Source organism: Porcisia hertigi, chromosome 36, assembly GCF_017918235.1.
Source record: "Porcisia hertigi strain C119 chromosome 36, whole genome shotgun sequence".
Taxonomy (NCBI): Eukaryota; Euglenozoa; class Kinetoplastea; order Trypanosomatida; family Trypanosomatidae; genus Porcisia; species Porcisia hertigi.
In genome coordinates this window covers 860,865-885,320 of record NC_090595.1, presented here as the reverse complement: position 1 = coordinate 885,320, position 24,456 = coordinate 860,865, and the positions used below count along the sequence as shown (strand labels likewise).

At 56.2% G+C, this 24,456-nt stretch overlaps 6 protein-coding genes across 6 annotated transcripts; all 6 read right to left on the bottom strand.

Annotated features, from left to right (window-relative positions):
• Positions 1-53: 53 nt before the first annotated feature.
• On the bottom strand, positions 54-1,766 carry JKF63_00208 (uncharacterized protein; the record flags this gene model as incomplete). Its single annotated transcript, XM_067896260.1, has 1 exon — positions 54-1,766. The coding sequence occupies one exon, from the start codon at positions 1,764-1,766 to the stop codon at positions 54-56; it is 1,713 nt and encodes a 570-aa protein (XP_067752417.1).
• Positions 1,767-2,943: 1,177 nt separating this feature from the next.
• On the bottom strand, positions 2,944-6,648 carry JKF63_00207 (uncharacterized protein; the record flags this gene model as incomplete). Its single annotated transcript, XM_067896259.1, has 1 exon — positions 2,944-6,648. The coding sequence occupies one exon, from the start codon at positions 6,646-6,648 to the stop codon at positions 2,944-2,946; it is 3,705 nt and encodes a 1,234-aa protein (XP_067752416.1).
• Positions 6,649-10,029: 3,381 nt separating this feature from the next.
• On the bottom strand, positions 10,030-12,162 carry JKF63_00206 (uncharacterized protein; the record flags this gene model as incomplete). The annotated part of the gene is made up of 1 exon (XM_067896258.1): positions 10,030-12,162. One exon carries the CDS (start codon positions 12,160-12,162, stop codon positions 10,030-10,032), a length of 2,133 nt encoding a protein of 710 aa, XP_067752415.1.
• A 4,018-nt stretch (positions 12,163-16,180) lies between these two features.
• Positions 16,181-17,041, bottom strand: JKF63_00205 (uncharacterized protein; the record flags this gene model as incomplete). Its single annotated transcript, XM_067896257.1, has 1 exon — positions 16,181-17,041. The coding sequence occupies one exon, from the start codon at positions 17,039-17,041 to the stop codon at positions 16,181-16,183; it is 861 nt and encodes a 286-aa protein (XP_067752414.1).
• Positions 17,042-18,966: 1,925 nt separating this feature from the next.
• Positions 18,967-20,070, bottom strand: JKF63_00204 (uncharacterized protein; the record flags this gene model as incomplete). The annotated part of the gene is made up of 1 exon (XM_067896256.1): positions 18,967-20,070. The coding sequence occupies one exon, from the start codon at positions 20,068-20,070 to the stop codon at positions 18,967-18,969; it is 1,104 nt and encodes a 367-aa protein (XP_067752413.1).
• Positions 20,071-20,982: 912 nt separating this feature from the next.
• Positions 20,983-23,868, bottom strand: JKF63_00203 (uncharacterized protein; the record flags this gene model as incomplete). Its single annotated transcript, XM_067896255.1, has 1 exon — positions 20,983-23,868. One exon carries the CDS (start codon positions 23,866-23,868, stop codon positions 20,983-20,985), a length of 2,886 nt encoding a protein of 961 aa, XP_067752412.1.
• Between the last annotated feature and the right edge of the window lie 588 nt (positions 23,869-24,456).

The window sequence follows — 24,456 nt, the reverse complement described above, 5'->3', positions numbered from 1 at the left end:
GCTTTCACTGTCGCTCTAGAAGCACATCCACTACTGTGTCACACTGGCCGTGTTTACTGGCGTGCACGCTTTGTCGGACGAGAAGAGTCGTCATCATCGCTGCTGTAATCAAACTTCTTGTGCTGAATTGAGCCACTCTTCGCCCCGAACGCTTGGGAGCCCTTCGCGTGTGGCGCCAGGCCAAAATGGCCGCCACCACCACCGGTGCCAGAAGTGAAGTTATCGCCTGGCATGCGCATGCGGGGTGCATCGCGGCCGAAGTTGCCCATCATGTTCCGGTTGCGTTTTGGTGCGTGATAACCGCCACCCTGCTCCGCCCACTCGCGCAACCACCCAGGCACTTCCTGACCCGCGCGCTCTACAAGCTCCACAAGCTGGAACACTGTCGACGCGTTCAGCTGGGTCTCGTGCTTTGTGATCATTGTGAAAGACGCACCCTTCGCCCCGGCGCGGCCCGTGCGCCCGATGCGATGAACGTAGTCGTCGATTTGCATAGGGAAGTCGTAGTTGACGACCGTCTCCAACTCCTTGATGTCCAGACCGCGAGCGGCGACGTCGGTGGCAACCACACACAGTCGTGGATCCTTGCGGAACCGCTCCAGGATGAACTCACGCTGGCGCTGCTCCTTATCGCCGTGAATAGCCATGCAGTCTACACCGTTGCGTTTGAGCTGGAACTCGAGGTAGTCCGCCGTCTTTTTCGTCTTACAAAAAACGAGCACGCGCTGGTTGCGGTGTCGCTCCATCAACCGCTTCAGCTCATCGAGCTTCGCTCCCTCAGAGGTCAAAATGAAGTGTTGTGTGACATCCTTGTTCGCCAGCAGCTCCATGCTGCCGACGTTGATGCGCACCCAGTTCTTCTGGAAACTGGAGGCAAGGTTCTGGATCTCACGGGGCCACGTGGCCGAGAACATGAGCGTTTGCCGGTCAGGGCGAATTTGACTGCAGATAGCGCGCACCTGCGGCTCAAACCCCATGTCTAGCATGCGATCCGCCTCATCCATCACCAAATACGTGACACGTAGCAAGTTCACACGCTTGATCTCCATGAAATCGATCAAGCGCCCAGGAGTGGCCACGAGGATATGGATTCCCTGGCGAAGCAAGCCGAGCTGCGGACCCTTCGGGGCGCCGCCATAAATGCAGCCACACCGAATGCTCTGCGGCAGTACCTTGATCGTCTCCTGCTCAATCTGCTGGGCCAGTTCGCGGGTCGGCGCGAGGACAATGACCATCGGGCCATCCCCCATCTTCAGGGGCTCCTGCAAAGCGATGTGAGCCAGGGCCGGCACGATGAACGCCAAGGTCTTACCGGAACCAGTTTTGGCCACGCCCACAAGGTCGCGACCCGACAGAACGATTGGCCAAGACTGCGCCTGGATGGGGGTCGGGTTTTTGAATCCCTGGTCAAGCAGCTTCGCTCTGAGGTACTGCGGGACGGTGGTGAGCATGTCGAAGTGCGTGATCGGGTTCGGGCACTGGTCGGAGTCCGAAACCGTGATAGAGTTGGCCTGGCGCCACTCTTCCGCCTCGCCATCGGTGAGACTCTTCCCTTTGTTGGCGCCATTGTTATCCTTCACACTGGCAGCCTTGCGGATCGCGCTGGCGTCAACGACCTTCCACTTCCCAGGGACGAGGCTCTTTGTCGACCAGTTCACAGGTGTCAGCTTGCTACCCATCGCCCCTGAGCTGCTGTTGCTGCGGGCACCACCCCCACGGGACGTGGTGGTGAACCCAGAAAAGGGGCTGTAGTTTCGATCAGCCATCGGCAAAATCTGGAAGTGAAGAAAGGGATCGAGAAGATGGAGAAGCGACTACCCGAATGTGTACTTTTTTTGCGTGAGCGCCTACTATGTTACGTGTATGAGCTACACCGACTGAAGGGTAGGTGTGCACGTGCGTGGGATGGATAAGGACCAAGAGAGGCAGGGTGGAACGGAACAGAGGGGGGGGGATAAAAGGAGTGGCGGAGAGGAACGGTGAAGATGATTCGCGCAAGCATTGCGAGGCAAGAGGCGGTCAGTGAACAAAAAAAAGAAGAGGATAATAATCACCTTTCGTGCATGATGTTCCCTGAGTCGGCAAAGCCCGCGTGACCAAAGAGTCGACAATAGCAAGTAGCCGTGTTGGGGCATCCTCGCGTGTGTGTGTGTGTGTGTGTGTGTGTGTGTGTGCCAGGGTCTCGCCACAGAGAGAGGTGCTTTGCAGCCAAGTCTAACCATCTTTGATTCTTTTCCCTTCTTCTCCGTCTGACTGAGACGCTGCAACCCCGCGGGGACCAAGAATCATTGCCAGAATATTTCGTGCATCATCCTCCTTGCGCGTGTCTTCGTCGTCGTCTCCGTCTCACAAAAAAAACGCATCAAGACGGCGGAGAGGCTACAATTTAGAAACTGATAAGCTAGCGACGACGCATGAGCTGGAGGCTCGAAAGGGAGGGGGGGGGTACCTGGCCAATGAAAATAAAACACAAAAGACGAATAAGATAAAATTGGAAAGAGGAGGAGGGGGGAGAGAGAATTAGCGATCTATCAAAGACACATGCACACACTTACGGAAGCAGTGTCTCGAAAAAAAAAAAAGACAGATCAACACAAGAGGCGAAAAGCAAACCGTCTCTGTATCTAATGGGGGACTTTGTGCGAGGGAAGAAGAGTGAACGCGAGAGCGCCAGTGTCGGAAAGCGATTTGAGCGACCGTGCATCCGTGGATGTCTGTCCATGTAGACACCCACGCGCTTCCCTTCACTGGAGGAGTCCAGCAACAACAGCAACCCCCCCAAAAAAGGGCAGCAAATACATTATGCTAATGCCCCTCGCTTCCACCTATATTTGTGCTCATGTACATGTCCGTCCAGTGGAAAGCAGAAGGAGAACCAGTCAGAACAAGAGGTGTGTGACGTCAAATGGAGGGGGGAAACAAAAAAAATCTTTTTTTCTCGATCTAAACAACGGGGTGGTTCTCTTTGCCACTCACCGGGGAGCCATGGTGGGCACTGTGGTTGCGATTTTTCGGTAGCGCCAGTGTGGCTGACGCGGTTTCCGAGACAGTCGTGCCCATCACCGTCGCCTCTGCTGTTGCTTGTTGTTTGCTGTGGTTATTCTGCTTTCGCTTCCCTAGGAGAGCAGCAATTGTATTGCTGTCACTTTCCTGCAACTTCTTTGTTGTCACGGTGACGGCGGTGCCACGTGCTGGGCAGCAAAGCGAGACGGCATTGTCGACGCACGGCGCATGGGCTGGAGCAGGTGGGGTCTCCGAGAGCGTTGCGTCTGGCCGGTTGGCCTTAACGGCAGTGCCAGGAGCGTGCGCTATTTTGACGTGCCGTAACCGCTTCTCCGCCGCACCCACCAGCTCCTCCGAAAAAGGAGGCCGCATGCCCAACCGATCCAGCACCGCGAGCTGATCGGCCATGCTACTCTTGAGAGTGGCCATTTCGTGCGCAAGAGTGTCATAGCGACCTTGCCAGACCGAATCCTGTGCGAGTGTTGTTGTCTCCCGCTCACTGCATATCGTCGCAGAGAGCTCATTTGGTAAATTTGAAGACGACGACATGAGAGCCGCGATGGCAGCACCACCCGAAAAATCAGTGCAGGCGCCGATCTGGACCCCCACATCTGCGCGCGTCTTCTCGACTACCCGTTCCCTCGCCGCGAGCGCCACCGCCAAATCCGATCGCAAACGCTTCACCAATGCGTGGAGATGTATCGACTCTAGCTCTCGCACATGCGCCTTCGCCTCCGCTGCCACCGCGCGCGCCGTGGCAGATGCAAGCTGGAGAGACAGCGCCGCAGTTTTCGCCTCCGCTTGGCACCGAATTTCCTCGACGCAAGCCTGCTCCGCTCCAGCCCTACCGTCCTCACACAAGCCACACGGCGTCGCCGACTGCCAAGTGGAGTCGACGTCGCCGTCGTCGGCAGCGACAGCGACAGCGACAGCAACAGCAGCAGTCGCCCCGGACTCCACACGAGAGGAATTTTGTTCGTCGTAACAAAGGTGCGCCTCGTCGTCGTCACCGCTGTTATTCGGGTCCTCATGATGGCATCCAGCCAGCTCAGCACTGAGCCCGTATGAGTGGAGCGCCGGTGCCTCGTAGTGCAGCGGCTCATTGTCACTCGCGCTGCCGGTTGACGGGCGTATCGGTGACGGTGACGCAGACGACGAGGACCGGAGCATGATCTGCGCGTGAATGCTTTCGGGGGCAGAGGAGCTGATGTTCCGTGATGTCAGGGTGTCACCGTGGTGATCACGCAGCAAGAGCGAAGGCGACACCTGATCGGCGCTCCATCCGTTTTGCGGGAAGGAGGTTGTGCACAAGAGCTGAGTCTGCAACTTCTCCCCAGCGCCGACGTGCTGCAGAATGCTAGTCGGGTGGCAAACGGAGGAAGGCGAGCTACGGTCGCTATAATTAAGTTGAGGCTGCGATGACCCGTTGCTTACGCAGCACGGCGACACCTGACGTGACCCATCTCCGCTCCTGTCGGCGATGGAGATGTTGGTTGCCGCGCGTGACTCAGTTACCTCGCCCTCTTCATTCACCCCCTCTGCTTGTCGCACCGTTTCCAAACCGCGCATGTCTTGTAGAGCTCTCTCCTCAGAAGATCGAGAACAGCTGGTGACATTCACCACCGCACCACCCTCCACGACTGAAGTGGCAACCGTGGCAACAGCAGACGCTGTGACTGGCACAGTTGAGGAGGTCGGCAAAGGTGATTGGCATAGCGACAAGGTCGCTGAGCTAGCAGCAGCAGCAGCAGCAGCAGGAGTCATCATACTGGTGCACATGGTGTTGGACGCCTCCGCACTGACGTTGATCTTGCCTATGTGTGGTCGCGACTGCGGCTCGGCGCCCGGGGCCACTCCCGAGAAGAGGCTTCGCTCGAAGCCGTATGCATCATCCTCCTCACTCGTTCCGGCGTTCGGTGCTGCGATGATCATGACATCCATGGCGCTAAAGCGCGGAGGAGACGGCGACAGAGTCGGTGGGCACAACATTCGCGGCGGCGGCTTCTTGCGGCGCGGGGTGGACGGCGGCGTGCGTGACGGCGCCACAGAGGGGTCCACAACTGTGAGCTCTGAAACTGCTGTCACCGCGGCTGAGACTCCTTCAAACACTGCAGCGCTCGATGACCCTTCGATAACTGAGGGCTCCACGACGGACGGGTCAGAGGGACCGCAGCAACAACGCGGCCCCTCTGGCCCGCCTCTGAGACGGCGGCTGTCATCCACCGGCGAGTATGGAATCATCAAGTCTTGACGATGGGGTACATGACCCGCTCCCTGCGGGGGAGACACGGACGTGTCCTGCGACGAGGATGTTCCCATGTCGACAGAGCTGCGCATGGCATCGGCAAGAGAGAGCGACGTGGGGTCTGCGGCGCATGAAATGCCGCGCGGGCCTACGCATTGGAGGTCATCGCACGGCTGTTGGTCGGCAGGCGGTGACGCTAGCAGACCCCTACTTGCACCCGATAAAGTTGCATGGATGCCATGCCTGTGCAGGACCTTCGCGAGCTCATAATTGTCAGCGCGTCGCTCTTCCAACGGTGGTAGCAGAGTGGAGGAGAACGTCTGCGCCGCCCGTGTCGCGACCGCGGCCTCGCTCCCCAGGGCGCCTCCCCCGTGCTGAGTATCAAAGCCACCTGTATCACAAACTCCCACCTGACTGCACCGTGGGGGTACGGAGCAGTCACCATCTAGCGGGCTCTTAGCCCAGTGAGCCTCTGCCGTGTCGACAGTTTCGATGTGGTGGGGAGGGAAGAGAGTGGGGGAACGAGGGCGTCGACTCCCAATCCGGCTATCCTCAGTGCCCTGCGAAGATCGACTATAACCCCTGCCGAGAAATGACGGTGCACTCTGATGAGCTGCCGTGTCATGACTGTTGGCACCGTCCGCAGTGCCCTCGGTATGGTCACACCGCCGGAAAAGTTGCTCCGCTGTCTCCTGTGTGACCATATCCATCTCCACACTGACACACTCCACCTGAGATGGAGAAGAGACGGACGCCGGCGACGGCGGCGGTGGCAGACGCTGGTGCGCCTCCTTCGAAGTCTCAGCTTCCGTGGATTCCTGTGTGATGAGACCAGCAAGTGGGACCGCTTTTGCGTGTGCTGCAGTTGCAGAAGGAAGGAAGGCGCTACCATCCTGAGCTGGTGATGCCGGCAAAGCGCTGCGATAAGGCAGCAGCACGCCGTTCAAGGGTGCGGAAGCCAGCGCACCAGTAGTTCCAGACTCACCGCCCAGAGTCTTGAATATCAGCGCTGAAGCCGCGCCATCGTGTTCATCGTACACGCCAACTGATTTCGTTTGTGCCGTTAGCAGCCCTGTGGCTGACTCTACGTCTTCGAAGCCATCGTACGCTACTGTGGGTGACAACACCATGTCAGAGGTAGTGTACATGAGCTTTCGGCTGGTGTGTATGAGGAGATCCTGCTGAAGAGCGTGCTCGAAGCTCTGGATTGCTGCTGTGCGGAAACGGGGGCGGTACTCTTCACCGAGCCCGGTTTGAGGAGTATCAGAGGAAGTGTCCTGTTCCTCCTCCTCGTCGGTCTCTACATGATTTGCCGTTGCACCATCGGCCTCCTTTCGACCGAGAGCGACAGAGACGCTCTCAACTGGCGTCGACACATCACCTCTACTGCCGCAGCTCATGCTAGCATCAGCGCTATACGAACTGCAACCATGAATATCAATCCCCGTTCTGGAACACGGTTCAGGTGAGACACGCTGCCTCGCTAGGCTCACCTCCCCTGTCACCTGTTTGTCCCCCGCTTGGTTTAGCCTGCACTGCCGCCGGTGTTCGGTGTGCACCTCAGCCCAGTGGGGGGCCGACTCTAGGCCATAGTGGGCCTCGCTCTGCTCACCTTTCACAGAGGCACTATTGGCATTTTTATCGACAACCCCGTCATTGTCGCTGCGACCCTCAAATACAAAAGAGGTAAGCTCCCTGTTTTGCTCTCCGCAGCCGAGCTGCCACCTCCCACTCGCATGGTTGCTGTCGCTGACGTCGTGCTGGAGGTCGGCGACGGTGGAGTCGGTGGACTCCTTAAAAGAGAAGGAGTCCTGCAGAGGCTCAGGCCCAGAAGGGAGCCGCCTCAGTTGGTGGATACTCTCTTCCATTCCTTCGTGCTGACTGCAGCATCGCAACGGAGACTGTGACGGGTGCTGCCGATGCGAAACCCGCTGAAGAAGCTGACAACGCATAACGACCTTCACGCCAACATATATATATATATATATCAGCTACTTTCTTACTGCTTCACCACAGGAACCGCCGTTTTCCCGTTGCACAACGCCGCCTTGACCGTGTGTACAAGCGGGCGTGTATATAGCTGTACGCGCGCGTCGGTGCAGAGAAGCTAGACCCAAGCCCCCCCCCCAAAAAAAAAGGGGGAATACGTGTGCGGGGCGTTGGGGAGAGAGATGAAGATAAAACAACGCCCCTGTACAACCTCAGTTGCGTGTTCCTTGGGGGAGAAAGAAGGGGTTCAACTAGAGAATAATGGGGTGGGGAAACGCAGCACAGCATCGCTGGTGCGCTCGTATGAGCGTGACAGGGTTCTCCTGGGGTTTCGTCCCTGTCGATATCCTTGAGTAGAAAACAGGATCAAATCTAGTGAAGCGCTGGTCGTTTATTCGAGCTTACTCCACGCTTATGTTTCGAGATAGAGGACATCAGTGTGGAGATGAAAAAAATTGAAGGTGAAACGAAAGCGCAGCGAATTCACCTGCAGTAGAGGGCACCGAGGTTGTTCTCTTGTTTCCCCCCCCCCCCAAAAAAAAAAAAAAACACCAACACAAATGTGTATCTGTTTGTGTGTGTGCGTGTGTGGGGAGGGGAGGGGTGGGGGAAGGGGGGGAGACGAGAGTGTTGTATCTGCGTCAGATATCGGCCCCGCTAGAGGTATGCCTAGACTTCGTTTGTGTCAAAAAAATTCCCCCCTCGACGAGTGAATGAAGTGACGCTTTTGACGTGTGAGTACACGAGAAAAAAAAAAACGAGAGATCACATCAACACAAGAAGAGCGAGCGGGGCATAAACACAAAGTACGACCGAGGTCATAACAAGCGAAAAAAAAAGTTGTGAACACGGGCGACAACTATGCAAACTACTTGAGAAGATTCACTAGTGCCATCTCAACGACACTGAACGGAGATGCACGCAGACGCAAGCGCACACTAGCGCGAAAGACAAAAAAAAAACGAGAGACAAACGGGGAGCAGTGAAACACTACAACATAGACTGCCCATCCGCTACTTCTTGCGTGCCCTTTGGGAGCATCACCGCAGAGTTTGACCAACACACTTCACCGTTTTCTACTGTCTTTGCGTGTTCCGCGACGGGGGGTGGAAGAGAAGGGGGAAGCTCCGGATGGGTAGAGAATGAGCAGCAGTGACGATGGTGGTTAGCGATTCCCGGCATGCAAGACACAAAAAGTGTGTTTTTCCCTCCCCGAAAATCTCTACAGCCTCCCAACAACGACAGCCACCTCACATTGCGATTTCGGGGCCTCGTTCTCACTAAAAAGAAAAGTCGAGTGGCAGCGTCACATTCCTAGCAACCACGCCACGCTCTTTATGAAAAAACCGACAGCGTCGGGCTGCCGCTGGGCAGAATGCTGCTCCTGATCGTGGTCACGCCCGAGCTGACCCAGTACGGAATGTGTCAACCGTTCCACAAATGTTCACCAAACTACTTCGTCAATGGGGATGGGTGCACGTTCCGGGGAAGGTGGCAAGCGCCCGCTGCGACGGGCTCCTCGTGACGCCTCATCTGTGACGGCACATTGCAAGGAGACTACCCAGAGACGACGCCCCCCCCCCGTCCTATCTCTTTAGCCACCAGACAAGAACCTCGGCTTGCAAAGGACCACCGGGGTGCGAAAGTGCGAACACTGTGCATACTCGCTGTGCCAATCACAGCCGTCATGGCGTATCACGCCCAGACACGGCGTCCAGAGACCGGAAGAGCCAGCGTAGTGGAGAAAGGGAGGCGCGCCGAGCACCGTGCCAAGGTATCCTGAATATGTGCATGCCCGCGAAGTGCGCCCCACCAGTCACATCAAACCACGTGGGTTGTCGAGGCACACATCCTGGAGCAGTGACGAAACCACTCCGAACTACGCCGTCGAGTCGCGCGGACGGCAATGGGGCGAGTCTGCACACCACGTTATGGGGTGTAGGCGGGTCTCTCGGGCGACTCAAAGGGGAGGAGGGGGGAGGTGAAGCCCTGGCACACACACGGGCCGGGGTACGGGGTGGGGGGCCTCGAAGGGAGCGGGACCGGGACTGGCCAAAAATTGCCGTTTGGGCTCGCCCAGACGGGACCCCCCCCCTCCCCTCCTGTTCCCCCACACGACAGACACCCACTGCCCCCACCCCCCCCGCTGTCTCGACCCAGCGAGGCTGTGCGCGGTGTGCGTGAGGGACGCTGTGTGGTGGAATCAACTCTGGCGCTGATGTTGCAGGCACGCACGCGGGAGAGGGGACAGGTGGGCGCAAGAAGCGCCGGTGAGCCGCACGGCCCAGCTCCGACAGGCAGGGGTGCGGCTCTGCTCAAACGACTGGGATCTCAGCCTGTGGTGCCGCAGAGGCGGGTGGGCGGCGAATATGTGGCTGCGTGCAAGCACGCATTCTTGTAAATGTGGCGAAAGATGCAGATCACCTTGAGACGCAAGAAAACAGCACCGGAGGCCCTGTAAACGATGTCTTCCCCTTCCCCCTCTCCACAATAACACTTCGAAACTCCACACGCGGCATCACCAACTCGTCCTTCGAGAGGGAGGGATATGCTCTAGTGGCCCGGCTGCCGTGACAAGAAGTCGGCCATGAGCGGGAAGGAAAACAGGTTCCTTATCGAGGACGTGGGAGCACCAACTACACGAGCTACAGCCGCTTCGACATGGTCGCTGTCGTTTCAGCCACCTCTGCCCCCTCCCCCCCCCCCCTCCCCGCCCCAACGAGCGTGGTTGCAACAGGAGAGAGGGGTGGGGAAAGAAGCCCGCCGGCGGTGGCATAGAGCAGCGGCGTTTCTTAGCTCTCCGAAAGGAACGGCATCGCTGCCTCTGTCTCCCTTAAAAGCTGGAGAAGTCGTCCACATGGCGAGTCATCAACGGTGTTGACTTTGCGACTGCACACGTCGTTATTAAGATAACGACCTGCAGAACCTGAAGATGGGGTCATGGGCAGTGAAGAAGCCGACGACAATCTCCTCTCGGTGGGTAGGTCCACCTCGGTCCGATAGGCTGACGTGTCAGGGGCCCCACCGTAGAGACGCGTTCCGACACGTTGGAGCCGCTTCAGTTGTCGAGCCACGGATGTGGCAAAGCGCTCCGAGGACTGCTGAAACGACCCATGCATGTAAGAGAGGTCGTCAGCGGCCGTCGCTTTGTCCCAGCTGTATAGTCGGCGCGCCTCGGGTCTTGGGGAGAGAGTCACCCGTTTGGGTCGAACCACGGCGGCGGCGGTAGAGGAGGGGGAGGAGGAAGACAGGGCTTTTCTCTGTGCGACTTCAGGCACATCCCTTGATGCAACACATCCTCCTGAAGACGCAGTGTGAGTCAAATTGAATGCGGTAGTGTCACCGCAGTCCCCAGCGGAGGGACTCTCCAGTGGCCGCGGTGGGGTAAGGCAGCGACGCAGCAGCGGGCTGACGATGCGGATTTCGTCCAGTAAACGACGACATTCCTCCAAGGCTGGATAGACATGACGAGATGGACAAGACTGGGCAGAAAGGGAGGCCGATGATGCAGTCCAAGGAGCACCAGCAACACCATCAAAAAGCGTTGTGGCCAGCACCGGGCCCTTGGGAGCCTTTCCCTTCTTCTTTGGCGCTGACTGACGCTGTGGTCTAGCCAGCGTGTCTGGCTGTGTTGTTTGGGAGGCCTCTCTTGAAAGGCCATACGAAGCGTCAAAAAATGTGTTCTCCTCTTCCTCTCGTACCGCATATTCCTTTCCTCCCACACTGCCACCCGCGTAATGAAGGATGCAAGACCCTGTTTGAGACACTCCTGTCTGCGTCCTCCGGGGTACCTCTGATCGGGCAGGACAAAGTGGTACGCTAGCAAGTGCGGAAACGACTCGTGCCTTGGAGAGTCTAGAATCGCTGGAAGCGGGGAGGCCTGCAACTACGGATTTGCCGGCCTTTACCGAGGCCCGAGACGCTGTGATGGCAAACGTGTCGAGCTGGCCATTTCCATCACGTGTGGCAGCGTTGTTGTGGCATATCGCCGACGCAGTCGATAGAAGGGCGGCAGAACGCTTGCTTGGATCTACCCCGTCGCTCCCAGATGCCGTCGAGGCACCGTCGCCGGATGAGAGCGACGACGTGCGAGAGACTGCTTCACCTCTCCGGCAGCCATGTTGTGTGGAGGAGGGCAGGGATGATGTGCCCTGCAGCTTCCCCTGCGCCGAAAGATGTGAGTAGCAGCGTCCTCGTTGCTTCACCCGCTCACGAGACAAACCTTTAAGCAAGAGAGCAGCGCCATATGACGGCCATGCAGCTTCCAGCGCCGTCGTTGCCGCAGAGCGCAGCAGCGATGACGTTCCTGCAGTGGGCGCTGGTGCATCTGCCGTCCTTTGGGGGGCAGCGCTGACGCGTACCGCTTCAGTGCTGAGATACGGGTGGTTGTGGGAAAAACGTGCGGAATTCGGCGGCTGCGCGCGTCTCGGAGGTCCGAAATGAGACGCATCGCTCGCCGAAGGCCGCTCCATGGCACCTGCATCGCTGCTGAGGCGCGGCCTAGAGGGAGCAGAGGTTCCATCTGGTGACGATCGAAACCCCCCTGGAGCCGGGCGCTGCTGATCCCCATTCTGGAGCTGGGCAGCATAGCTCTCTCGCAGCATCTCCACACTCAGGGCATCACCCACCATGCTGTGAAACGTAGGCGCCAGTGCGTGAGTCAGCAGCGGAGGTAGTGCCGGCGACGGCATTGCCACAAGAGGTGCGTTCCCAGCATTGACCTGGGGGAGGGACGCGGCATGGCCGCCCTGCTGCCAGTTGGGAGCGAAAGACGAGCCCTGATTTGACGCATCGACAGGGGTCTCCAAGAGCGCTGCTGAAAAGGGCTGGATCACAACGCCGGCAAGAGAGTACGCCTCTGGTAGCGAAGGGGCGCAGTGTGTCTGCAGAGGGGACAGAGGGCGTATAAGCGGTGAAGACGGCATTCTAGTGTTTCCACACGACACACGCACACACACACACACACAAGGCGACGCAGAAAGACTGACAAATATATATATCTATATATATATATATATTGTTTTTCAAGTGAGACCAAGAAGTCGATACAGTATCAATGTTCTGCGGAATCTTTGACGATTTGCTGTGAGCCCGGTCGCGCATAAAAAAGACAGACAGACAGCCCCCCTCCAGCCCTCCCCTCCCACACACGCCTTTCTCTATCACCGATATGTCTTTACTGAAATGTGCGTACGCTAGGATTCCATGTAGACTGCCCTGCGCTCTAATGAAGAAGAGGGGGGGAATTATTTTTGTTCTATCGTCCGACTTGTACAGCGCTCCTCGCACAGCGATGTGTGTGTGTGTGTGTGTGTGTGTGTGAGTGTGCGCGCACACACAAGAATGAGAAAGTTTTGAATTCTGATAAAGAGACGAGGACCACACGAGATAGACTCTACACCCCTGCACATGTACAATACAGTGGCCGCAAAGCGAGTGTCGCTCGGTTGACAAAACCGACGTGCTCCTTCAAGATCGTTGGAGGGAGGCACAAGAGAGGCAGCACGATGCGTCACCACAGAGAAAAGGCTCCAAAGAGGACGAGGGGGAGGGGGAGGGGGGGAGGAGGGAATAAAGTGAGGAGTAAAGACCGGACCTCCAAATAAATGCACCCCATTTTCGGGAGAGGGGAAAGGGGGAGGTGAATATACAGCGCCCTGACATATGCGTGCATCTGTATCACAGTTCCACCAAAGGTGAAGAGACAGCGCACGCTGTCCTCGGAAGGCTTGCAGGGGAGAGGCAAGTGCCGTATCCGTGGACTGCAGATGACCCGTGTATTTAAGACTGGTGCCTTCTCAGGCACACCAAGTCCAGACGGCATTCATACGTCTGTGGGAGAGCAGCATCACACACGAGGGCTTTTCTTTCCTGTGCGTGCGTGTGTGTGTGTGCTTGAAGGTGACCAAGAGACCAGGGCAGATTCGCCCTATACACCTCTGTCACAATGTAGGGCCCTTGGGATGACTATAGCAGAGATGCCAGAGAGGAACTGCTACGCGTGAAGCACAAAGGGCTTATCAGTCGCACTCCCCGCCGGTGAGGCAGACAGCGTCAGCCGCTGCATGCACCCTGACGAGATTTCAGAGCATCGTAATCACATACCCCCACCATCGCCTGAGATGTGTGTTTGAGCACAACCACGTGATGAGTGAATCAGCGCGTGTCTGCACGCGCCTTCCCCCCAGCCGCCCTCCAGACAAAGATGTATGGAAGAACGAGCAGCAGACGGCGACGAACGCGTCTAGCGTTCTTGTAGAGCCGTGCCGCATACATCATAGAACTCTGCTTGGCTTGCGCGAGCGCCGCGTCTGCCGTGCGTGTCCGCCTTCACTTTACCTGACCAATCACAGTGATCCTTGCAAGAGCGCATGCTGCCGGCGCTCGGTTGCCCTTGTCGTACCGTCATCAGTGATCAACAGAGACTGTGGGCGATAGCCTGGAAACGACGGCGCTGCCGTCGATCAACACCGACCCCACTACTACCGGCTCAGTTTTGAGAGGGAATGCGGCCCCCCCCCTCTCGGCAGTCCAGCAGAGTTGACGACGCAGTCTCTGGCTATGAAGAGTCAGGACTCTGTTTTCACCGAATATGACATGCGGTGCTTTAGCCGAGACCAGCGCGACGGGCCAATGGGGAGAGGACAGCGACTGAGAACAAGATCCGTAGAGCTCACTCCACACTGAAAATGTCGCACTGCACGTGGCGACGATGCGCTACTGAAAAGAGTCGCACCCCATTCGAGCAGCACAAAAGTTGGCCATTAATCGCCGGTTGGGAGGGGGTCTTCCACTCCGTATTAGCGACAGAACCACTCATTGAATTTCGCATGCTGTGAGAATCGGATCGACTCAACACCGCAGTGGGAAGGACAAACTCATTCCCTAGGCCAGGTTGGTGTCTCACGCTGATGAGAAACACACGCACACAAAAAAAAAGGCTGACATGGAGGAGAATGAAACTCACAAACAGATGGCGAGCCTCGAGGTGGTTGACGCCCTACAGGGCATCATGTGGGGGAAGGGGTCGCTAAAACTAGAGATTGTGTTTGAGGTGCGACCCGCTCTGCACCTCAGGGGGTGAGGGGGTTCAAATAGCCCAGAAGAGGCCCCGCATGTAAGTACACAGAGAATGAGGGGAAAACGAATGGACAAAGAAGGATGGCTCCTTGTGCTTTGGGGGGCTGGGGGGGGGGGGCAGCAAAGAGTTATGAGGAGAAACAACGAGGAGAGGAGTGAGACGGAGAGAGGGCAGCCTTCCCTTGCCACCAGCAACTTGCGCGGCGTGCTGTATTGGAGGGAGAAGCGCCAGGTTCATCCCCCCTCCCTCTCCGTGAACAGTAGCAGTGTGCATGTGAGAGCATGTCACCCAATGCTTTATTTTTTCGTTCTGGAGAGAAAGTAGAGAGAATGTGATGGGCGAAGTTCTCTAATGAGTGGCGCCGCCACTCGTTGACTGTGATTGTTTGCATCTCGAGCCAATCCCCCACGTGTTTGCTGTTGACTTCCCCCCTTGGTGTGAAGAGATGGCGGGAGGGTGGGGAGGGGGGATGTCATAGATCGGCTTGTGCATGCAACATATACACCACCAAAGTGCAGATAAAGGTGCCAACGCTAACTAAACAGAACAACAAAAATTGAGGGGCGAAAAGGAGCAAGAAGAGGTACCAGGAAAACACGGACGCACATAAAGACAGGGGCCTGTCGAGAGGAGAGAACTCAACACACAAAAGTTGCAAACAACGACAATGATCAGCAGGAAACCAACAACAACAACAAAGAGAGAAACTTAATTACACCAATGCTTCATCTCGAAAGCTTCCACAGACATCGGTGCAGCAATAGAGGGGGATAGGTTAAAACGGATGTGGTCGTGCGATATTGTGGAAAACACACACACACACACACGCACACGCACACGCACACGCACGAGAGAGGGGAGGCATTAAAGGAGCGAGAAATAGGGCAAAAAAAATGTGAGCGACAATGCGACGAGACCAGTGGAAGGGGAGAGGGGAAACGGGAGGCGGGGTGGTAACGTTTACATGCCCCCCCCCCAGCATCCTCTTCTCGGCAAGAGTGCTCATGGAGGGGGGGAGGAGGAGGAAAGGACCAAGCGACACAGCAAAACCTCTCTCTACCTTCAGGATCGCAAACACATCCCGTCGCCGCAGCGTTGTCTCTGCTCGCAGGGGTGCACAAATGAGAGCGTCAACAAAAGGCACATACGCATGCAAAGAAAGACTTGGTTGCACACAGGAAACCGCAGAGAGGGCTGCCACCAACCACGAAACTCGCGCTTATCGCACGAAGTTACCACCCTCCGGACCACGTGAAACGCTATATATATATTTATCTATATATAGCGACATTTTAGAGCCCAGTTGTAGTCAACGGAAACAAAAGGGAAAAACAGACAGAAACACACGAAAAGAAAAATGTGAGGGAACGACGCGCAGGCGCACGCGCGCGCGGTCGTAGCAGCTCGGTGTACGCGAATCGGCAACAGGGGACGCGCATTAGGAAAAAAAAAGAAAAACAAGTGAGTGAAGAAGAAAACCGCGGTGTGGAACACATCCTTTAGCATGCACATGCGGAAGCAGCTTTCTTCGCTACCCCGCGCCATGAAACGGGCCCCTGCCTCCTCTCCCCCGAGTCTTCCACCGCTTGCGATGCACTTGCCACTTCTCGCCTCGCCTCATCGTCGATCCATTCCGCAGCCCCCTTTTTTCCCCCTCAAGCGACCCAGTCCCTCTCTCCACCGCCCCTTCTTCCAGGCATCTTCTCAGCCCCGGCCTTCTTGGATATACTAGCCCGATGCGATGACGAGTGCTTGGGTGTCGCACCGCCTCAATAACCTCCCCCCTTACAATGAGCTAGTTACTACTGACGTCAACTTGCGCTCAGCCGGGAAACAAAAGAGTGAGCGCGGCCAGAGTCTGATCAACCGAGTGTTCGCTGGAAGTGCTGATAGTCAGTGCACACCGGTGGTACCTCCTTGCGGCCGCGCGAACGGTACTTGAACGACTCCGCCTCACAGCGACGGCCTAACGAGTTCCGCCAACTCTCCAACACCTTCTGCTCCATTGACAAGTACACATCCTTTCGGCGGTCCATCATCTCCGAGATGCGAGGCGTCGTGTAGAACGGCACGCGCAACCCGTATAAGGACGTCATGCGCTGCACAACAAACCCTTCACTCTGTGAGGCCGTGAAGCTAAAGGAAGTACCGGCTGTGCTACCACTACGGCGATTCCCACCGAACAGCGGATTGGACGCATCGACGTCGGTGTAGGAGCTTGACAAGAGCATCGCCAGAAGCAGAAAAATAATGAAAGGCACAAGCAGCAGTAAATTTGGATTGATGTTCACTTCAGCCTGGTAGTGCGCGCCGCCGGTCCCGGGATGCGGACCCCGACCGTTCGCCTGATGGACGTTACCAAAAAAAAACTCTTCGAAGAAATCGCGCTGCATAGCTGGATTGCGGCGATACATGCCGGCCCTGTTTGCAGGCCGACGCGCACCGACACTCTCGTGCCGCTGTACTCCCTCCGCACCATGCTGGTCGTAGATATCACGCTTGGTGGCATCCGACAACGTCGCGTGTGCCAAACCAACTAGCTTGAAGGCATCTGCTGACTGTTTGTGCTTGTTCTTGTCTGGATGACACTTGAGTGCCATCCTTTTGTAGGCTACCTTTATTTGCGCCTCGGTTGCACTGCGCTCCACCATGAGAATTTTATAGAAGTTACTCTTGTTTTGGAGCACATACTGCACCACCTCCGTATCTGTCATGGAGTTCATTGTTGAAATTATGACCTTCTGTTTTTTTTTAGGTGGGAGGGGTGTTCGCGAGTGACGATACGTGGCAAGGGGGGTGGGGGAAGGGGAGGGAATCCTGGAAAGAGTGCTACGCCGTGTCACATGAGTAGCCCAGTGAACTCCAGATCCTACCGCAATCGTGACCGCAGCTCTTTTGGTGTGGTGGTGGTGGGGAAACGAAGCGAGTGAATTTGACTCAGGCGCACCCACCCAGTCAGACGGACGGGCGCAGACGCACACGCTTCACGCAGGGAGTTTTGCTCCCACTTTTGTTTCCTCCTTCCCTTTTTTCCACTCTGTTGTGGGGATTTGGTGATGCAGAACCAGAGGAGAAGAAAAAAAAATATTTGAGAAGGGAGGCAAAGCGCGAGGGAGTGAGAGCGGTAGAAGAATGTAAAACGGCAAACAAAACCCAACAAGCGACAGAAAACGAAAATGATGCAGCCCCCGTAATCGCCCCCTTTTTTTCTCCCCACGAGGAAGCTGAAAATCAAAGGGGAGACACCAAGGGTACGGAATACGTTGTACGTGTGTACAGGAGGGGAAAAAGGGGGGGGAGGGGAGGGGAGGGGAGGGTTGCGCCGAGGAAGAATGCTGAAGGTGAGAGAGACGCAGCTGATGGGCAGAAAAGAAGATGAAGTGGCGACAGCAACAACAACGGAAGCGTAAAAATGTCGCAAAGAGCTACCCGAGGCACGAAGCTGTGCAGCACCCAACTAGCTGGGAAAGGGGGATGGGGGCGGCAGTAACTATAACTGGAGAAAACTCAAAAATGAGGGAGGTGAGAACGGAAGGGAGGAGAGAGGGGGGGGGGCCACCAAGAAGAGAGTAGGCCAAACCTCCAGAGCAAAAACGAGGGAAAACACCGCGACAAAAAGAGCACCGAACAGGGCTTCACCACCACCTCTCGTACTGAATCACGAACGCAGTGATGAGCGCAATGGTGCTGGTGTGCGCCTCTTTATCTCGCCGTGCGTATGCGCGTGAAGTGAGAAGGAACAGTGAGCTTGGCGGGAAGGGGAGGAGAGGGGGGGGGGGGCGGTTCTAAGATTCAAGAAGAAAACAACGAGGGGGTGAGAGAATAAACGATGAGCAGAGCGAACGACCAAGGCCTTGAAAGAGAGAGAGAGAGAGCCGGGAAGGGGGGAAGGACAACACGCACGTACTGAGGAGCCAGTCGCGTAACTGTGAATTCAAAATAGAATCCAATAACGTGAAGGACACACAGGGAAGCAAAGGCGGGGAAAAGGGAGAGGACACCCCTTTTGATGAGTTATCTCCACTGCGTAATGCTCCGAGTACGCCGGTACGGGAAGCGGGGCGTGCACCGCTCCATGAGTGTCTCCTTTTTTTACGAGATTTTTTTTCTCCCCCCTTCTTCTTGGGCCATTAGCTGAACTACTCCTGCGCCAGCATTGACCTGTTTTCTTTGTTGTTGCTTGTTGTGGACGGTTAACAATTTTTACCCACACCTCCACTTCCCCCCTTCCTCCCGACACACACACAAAAAAAAACACAGAGCACACACACAGGCGCATACCTCTGTTTTAGCTGTTGCCGCGTGCTGTTTTTGGGGCAGAAGGGGGGGGGTCCACTGTGGATGTACAGCGCATAGCAGAACGCACATTCGTATTGCACATGTTCGCAGTGGCTTCTCCACACAGAGAGATAGTTTTGAAAACGAAAAAAAAATACAAAAATAATGACAAAGAAACCGAAGCCGCATAAATATCAGCAGGCGGCGTTTCTCGGGCTGGGCCTCAGATGGCTCCACAAAGCACAGTTCTTCTGTGTGTGTGTGTGTGTGTGTGTCGCGAGTAATGGCACCGCCTCATCGCGTCGAGTGTGGCTGGTGTATTTTGCTTTTTTTGTTTTTGTTTTTTTTTCTGGGGGGGGGGGGTTCAGGCCTACTCAGTCGGTAACTCGGCGGAGCCGTACAAAACAAACCGCGGTAGTTTAGCCAAAACCTGAGCGACGCTCATCTGCAGCGCATTCTCAGCGTCGCCGCTGTGATTAGCGCGACGACGCGTGTCACCAGAAAGGTTACCGCGTCCCTTTCCAGCGTTGCAGTATCCAATCATTGTCTCCACGTCCTTGAACTTGCAGCAGTCATGCTGATAAAAAAAGTCCATTCGGTTCTTCTCCCCCCGCGTCATGGCTCGATAGCCCAAATGGCGCCAAAAGGGAATCGCCTGCATATCAGCAGAGATCATCACGAACTCCAAGCCGGCATCTGAGCACCAGGCCAAAAGTGCCGCATTCAGTAGTCGCCCAAAGCCATTCTTTTTGTACCCGACACCTGTCGCAAACAGAGGCATCTCGGCAAAGCGTATTGTCTCCTGTTGATGCACCGACACTGTGACAGCGCACACGAGTTCTTGCGTAGCGAGGCAGCGCAGGTACCACGAGTACGAGCCACTTACTCGCTTGCGGGTACGGGTGGAGAAGCTTCTGGGGAGTGTGACAATGCGGTGCAGCTCGGGTGGATCGGGGTGTAGAAACTGCGAGGCGTACAATTCGATCACCTCCTGGCGAGTCTGTTCAGACTGAACACACCCGAACTGCAGCGTGAACGGCCCAGGACCGGTAAGCTTGGGAAAGTGCTCTTGGATGGTACAGCGGAGCAAGCGCTGGGCGTGCGTACGGCGTGGCGCGTGACTCGCCGCCGCGGTTGAACTCCCAGCTGTGGAAAGCGATGTGGGGGTCAACATCTGGGAAGAGTTACTGCTCTGCTGACCCGCAAAGGAGAAGCCTGTCCCCGCAGCTTCTCCCGCTGGTGACGACGGATCCGCACCAGCCGCCGTGGGGGACATGTAGTAGTCATGGAAGAAAATAAGTCGCTGTACAAAAGTGGGGTCTACAAAAGTGTGGGCGTACACCTTAGCGATCTCTCCCCGCTCCTCACGCGTCGCTGCCCAGTAGGTCTGGGCAAGCTGGTCTAACTGCGTCTCATTGAGCTTCACCGTGGAGTAGTACTTGAGCAGTGTCGCTCGCTCCTCCTCCGACAACATCCTGCCTGTGTGCGTGCCGTGTGTGTGCGTTCCAAAGAGTGTTAGCGTCCCCTCCACCACTTTGACCGCCTAGACCCATTAAAGGGAGGTTAGGATAGAGTGTTTGAATTCTATAGCGGGCCAGTTCTCTAGTGCGCGTGTATGTATATGTGTATGTGTATGTGTGTGTGTGTGTGTGTAAATGCCAGAAGAAGGTGGCCGTGCTGCAAGGGGGGGGGAAGGGAAAAGGGCAGAATGTCGTTTGTCTATTTCGCGTCCAGTTCTTGCCAAAACACCGTTGGAGGTGGCAGCAATAAGAAAATCTTCTGCTCAAGACATGTATATATATATATATATACATAACGACTTTGTACGTGGTAGTGGACGCACCGTGTGTGCTGACCACGATGTGTGTTGCCGACGAGACGATTTACCCAGCCCAACCGTACAGAATGGGGAGAAGAGCGAAAACCAAAGTAGGGCTATACAGTCAGCAAGAAACACACGCGTCATTCGCGAGACGTCTCTGCGTAACCCATGTATTTTTTTTCCCTCTCACACCCACGAAACACGAGGGAGGTGACACCCGAAGGAGAGAGAGAGAAAGAGACGAAGCGTGGGCGGGGATGTAAAACGCCACTTCTGCCACGACGCGTGGGTATCCCGAAACAGAGCGCAGGCACTCTACTCCGCAGTGCGCCCTCATTATCCTCACATCGCACCCTTTCACAGAATAACGACAGCGGATCCTCAATGCGAGCCATAGAAACCCTCGGTTACCCGTGCGGTGACGTGTGCTTTCACCTACTTGACGTATTCGTGTTTCAGTGACCTTCACATCACCTTTCAACACACACACACACACACACACACACACACAATGTACCCCCCCCAATTGCTCGCAAAACACACCATCCTCACACTCACCACGTGTCACAGCTTCAGCTCTCCGATCTTCAGCATAAATTGTTCTCGATGCGGCTGCTGAAGAACCACCGCCATGCTGGCCAGAACCGTTGTGGCAGAAGTCACAAACAGCGCGTCTGGGTCGAGGGTCTCGTTCAGCTCCCGCTGAACTGTATTGTACAGGCTAATGAACAAATCTATGCGCTCCGCATTGGAAGGTACACGGGTAACCCAGTTTTCCACCTGGAAGTCTTCTATTGCCTGTCGCAAGCTCCCGTTCACGAGCTGGCGAACGTAGGCTTTGAAGAGGCAGCCGTTGGCAAACCGCTCGTAGACCACCTTATACGTTTTGTACGAGTGCCGCCGAGTCCACATGTACGGAGCCGTGGTGCGGTGATGCTGCGCAAAGTCTTTGAGAAAGGCAGAAGGGGTAAGAAGCGTGTCGCACAAGTCGCAATCACACAAGTGGAAGAATGTGTAGGGTGCAGTAACCCTATGGAACCACGTTGTGACCGGTGTGAGAAAATCAGAGGTGAGGGATGTAAAGAACCTGCGCACCATGTCATCGGCGACAGTGAAGTACGAGCACGAGGTAACCCCGCTCGCCGTGGGATCCGGGTAGTGATGGGAGGAGCAGTCGCCTGTCGAGACGGAAGATGGTGGTGGTAGCGAAGAGGCACAACATGAGGCATTCACACCAGCGGCTGACAAGGGTGTCCTTCGCAGATTCCCATGCCATTGAGCCAGGCTCAGTGAAACAGATGTCCGCTGGGCATCGGCGTCAAGCAGAGAAACCATCTGTAGCCGCTCCAGCAACATCTGCGTCTGCTCCGCGTGGCTCAATAAGAATTCAACAGAGGAATCGAAGTGGTTTCGAAGGCGCTGCTGCAGGCTGCTGCGTAAGTTTTCCTGATGAGCGCCGCCGCGCTTCTGGTTCTCTGCCGAGCGCACCGACTCTACCGCAGTTTTGTAGTGGTCTGTAGTGAAGAGGGTAGCGGGGGAGACAACAGGCGACGACAGTGTCACAGGAGCCACCGGCGAATAAGGAGCACTCTCCACGCTGGCATCGCTGCCGTCGGGGAGAGCACGGCCTCGTCCATGTGAAGTTCTCTCTGGCGAGCTATCGACACCACTGCGGAGCTGCGTTGATAATGCCCCACGGGCGTTTGTAGACACCTGCACCTCAGCTGGAACTCCAGCTGCAGCGCGCTGCAACCAATGCACTGCCCCTCCGCGGACCAGGTTACGCGATAAACACGGGGCAGATGATGATGGGCTTCTCGGTGGCTCCGCATTGTCTTTATCGTGCAGATCCGCAGTGTATGACGCCGCGGAGAAGACTACCGACTTTTGACTCATAGCATCGACGGGAAAACTGGCGCCGTCGGTACTGCTGGAGCTACTCAAGCTCGGCTGCATCACCATGACGGATGTGCGTAGGCCGGTGTGGTGAAGCGAATTGGTCAACTCACTAGTCTGGGACGTGGGTGAGGTGAGGCTTTTCATGCTCAAGAAGAAAGACGCACACCCAGACGTCGTTCGCGTGTGTGTGTCTCTTGAAAACGGCAAAGGTGGCGTTTCGGCGCATAGTTCATCGGTCATCGCAGAAGCCGGTAGATGGCTAGCCACCGACGCTGAGGTGTGGGCATTTGGCTGCTGCTGCTGCTGCTGCTGCTGGTGGGACAGACTGGGATGCGGCGGGGTTGAAATCGCCTCGGAGGTCATATGGGCGCCGAAGCCTTCCCTGGACGATGCTGGTGACGCAACAGAGCCGTTCACCATATCTGACGTGTTGTTGTCCATCACGACCAACAAGCTGGGCCATCCACTGAAGCTGCGCAACAGAAACGGGTTCGTGCCGGCCACGATGAGTCCGCAGTTCGAGGGAAAAGAGAGCGCCTTGCCCATCCGACTCAGCCGTGGGAAGTCTTCGTTTTGAACTGTGAAGTACGACCGTAATATGCCATTGAACTCGATGGGCAGCACAAGTGAGGCGATGCTAAAAGCCGCCGCGGAGGCCATGCACGGTGTGTTGCTCAGGATCAAGAGCGGCTCGTGGCGGATGAGCAGCTCCCACACGTACGTAAGGTGATGCAGCTGATGGCCCAAGAGTTTGAACAGAGGCACGAAGTCGCTGCCTAAAGTGCTACCGCGGAACCGCGCGCTGCCCCGCGCCGCCTCCATGAACTCTGCCCGGTAATCCACAGACATGGCACTACGCACTGAAGCGCAGCTGCTGCGCGTGGCACGATTTAGCTGCCGATGCGAGCGCGCCGGTGTAACGAAGACAAGAGTTTGCTGAAGCAGTGTCACCGTATAGCGCACCTGCGGGTGAGGCGAAGGCCACTGTGCCAATTCCATCATCGCATCACGAAGCACGTCCTCTTGTGTGTAGTGCTCCGCGCTGTAGGAGTGGGCAACCTCGAGGTAGGTCTCCGGAACGGGCGTCAGTAAACTGAATATGGGAACTTTGCCTGTATCTGGGGAGAGTGAACAGCATTGACAAAAACGTGGCGCCACGACGCGGAGGATAACATCATGTACATTATAATAGGGCAAATGAGAGAGGAGGACCACGACCTGCTGGACGTAGTGCCGCGGTACATTGGGATCGTGTTTTTGCCGGTAAAAAGCTGCGCCGTACAGCTCTGGTACCGTGTTTCCAGTCGCGGGCGGCGCCACAGTCTGCGAGAATCTCTGCGCTGCCGCTGTAGTGCAATCGGGGATTGTGAAGTAGAAAATAAAGTTGTACCCGCAGTCGGGGTTGCAGTCTGGAAAGGCGCATTGCAGGAGTTTTATCTTTCCTTCCTCGGTGATGGCATCTGGCGGGGAGATGGATTCTATCTTGGGCCCGAGGTCGAGGTCGAAGCGTATCGACACAAAGCAATCTACCCACAACGATAGCGACCCCATTGTTGCTTATCAATATAGAAGGCACACGCCTGCGCAAGGAGCTAAAAGCGATAAAAAGGGGGAGGGGAGGTGAGGGGGGCAGAGAAGGCGGGTAGACTCAACAAAAATGAAAATGTACATCACCCAAAAAAAAAACTTTCAAGAACAAAAAGGAAGCAAGAAAAACACAACGGAGCAGAGAGCAGAAAACGCGTCAAAAATGGCTTCTACGTGAGGGAGAGGGAAGAGCTCCTCCGTGCAGTGGCAGAAAGATGGAAGGGAGGGGAGAGGATGGAGGGTGAGTTGGTGCGGAGAGGTTACCGATTTCAAGCGGGGAAGGAAATAAAAAATGGCACAACAACGGCCAGGATGAAACGCCAGGTGGCCTTCCCGTGGGGTGGCGACGTGGTGGGAAGGGGGAAAACGGGGGGGGACTCACACTAGACAATATGCATGCAGCGCCGGTGATTTCCTCTTCTGGGGAGACAACAGCAGCGTCGGCGAAAAAAAAACGAGGAAGGATGGGGTAAGACGAGGTAAGTCGAGGAGTTCATAAGTGAATGGCGATCACGCTGAGGAGGGGGGGGGGGGAGGAGGAAAAAGAAGCAA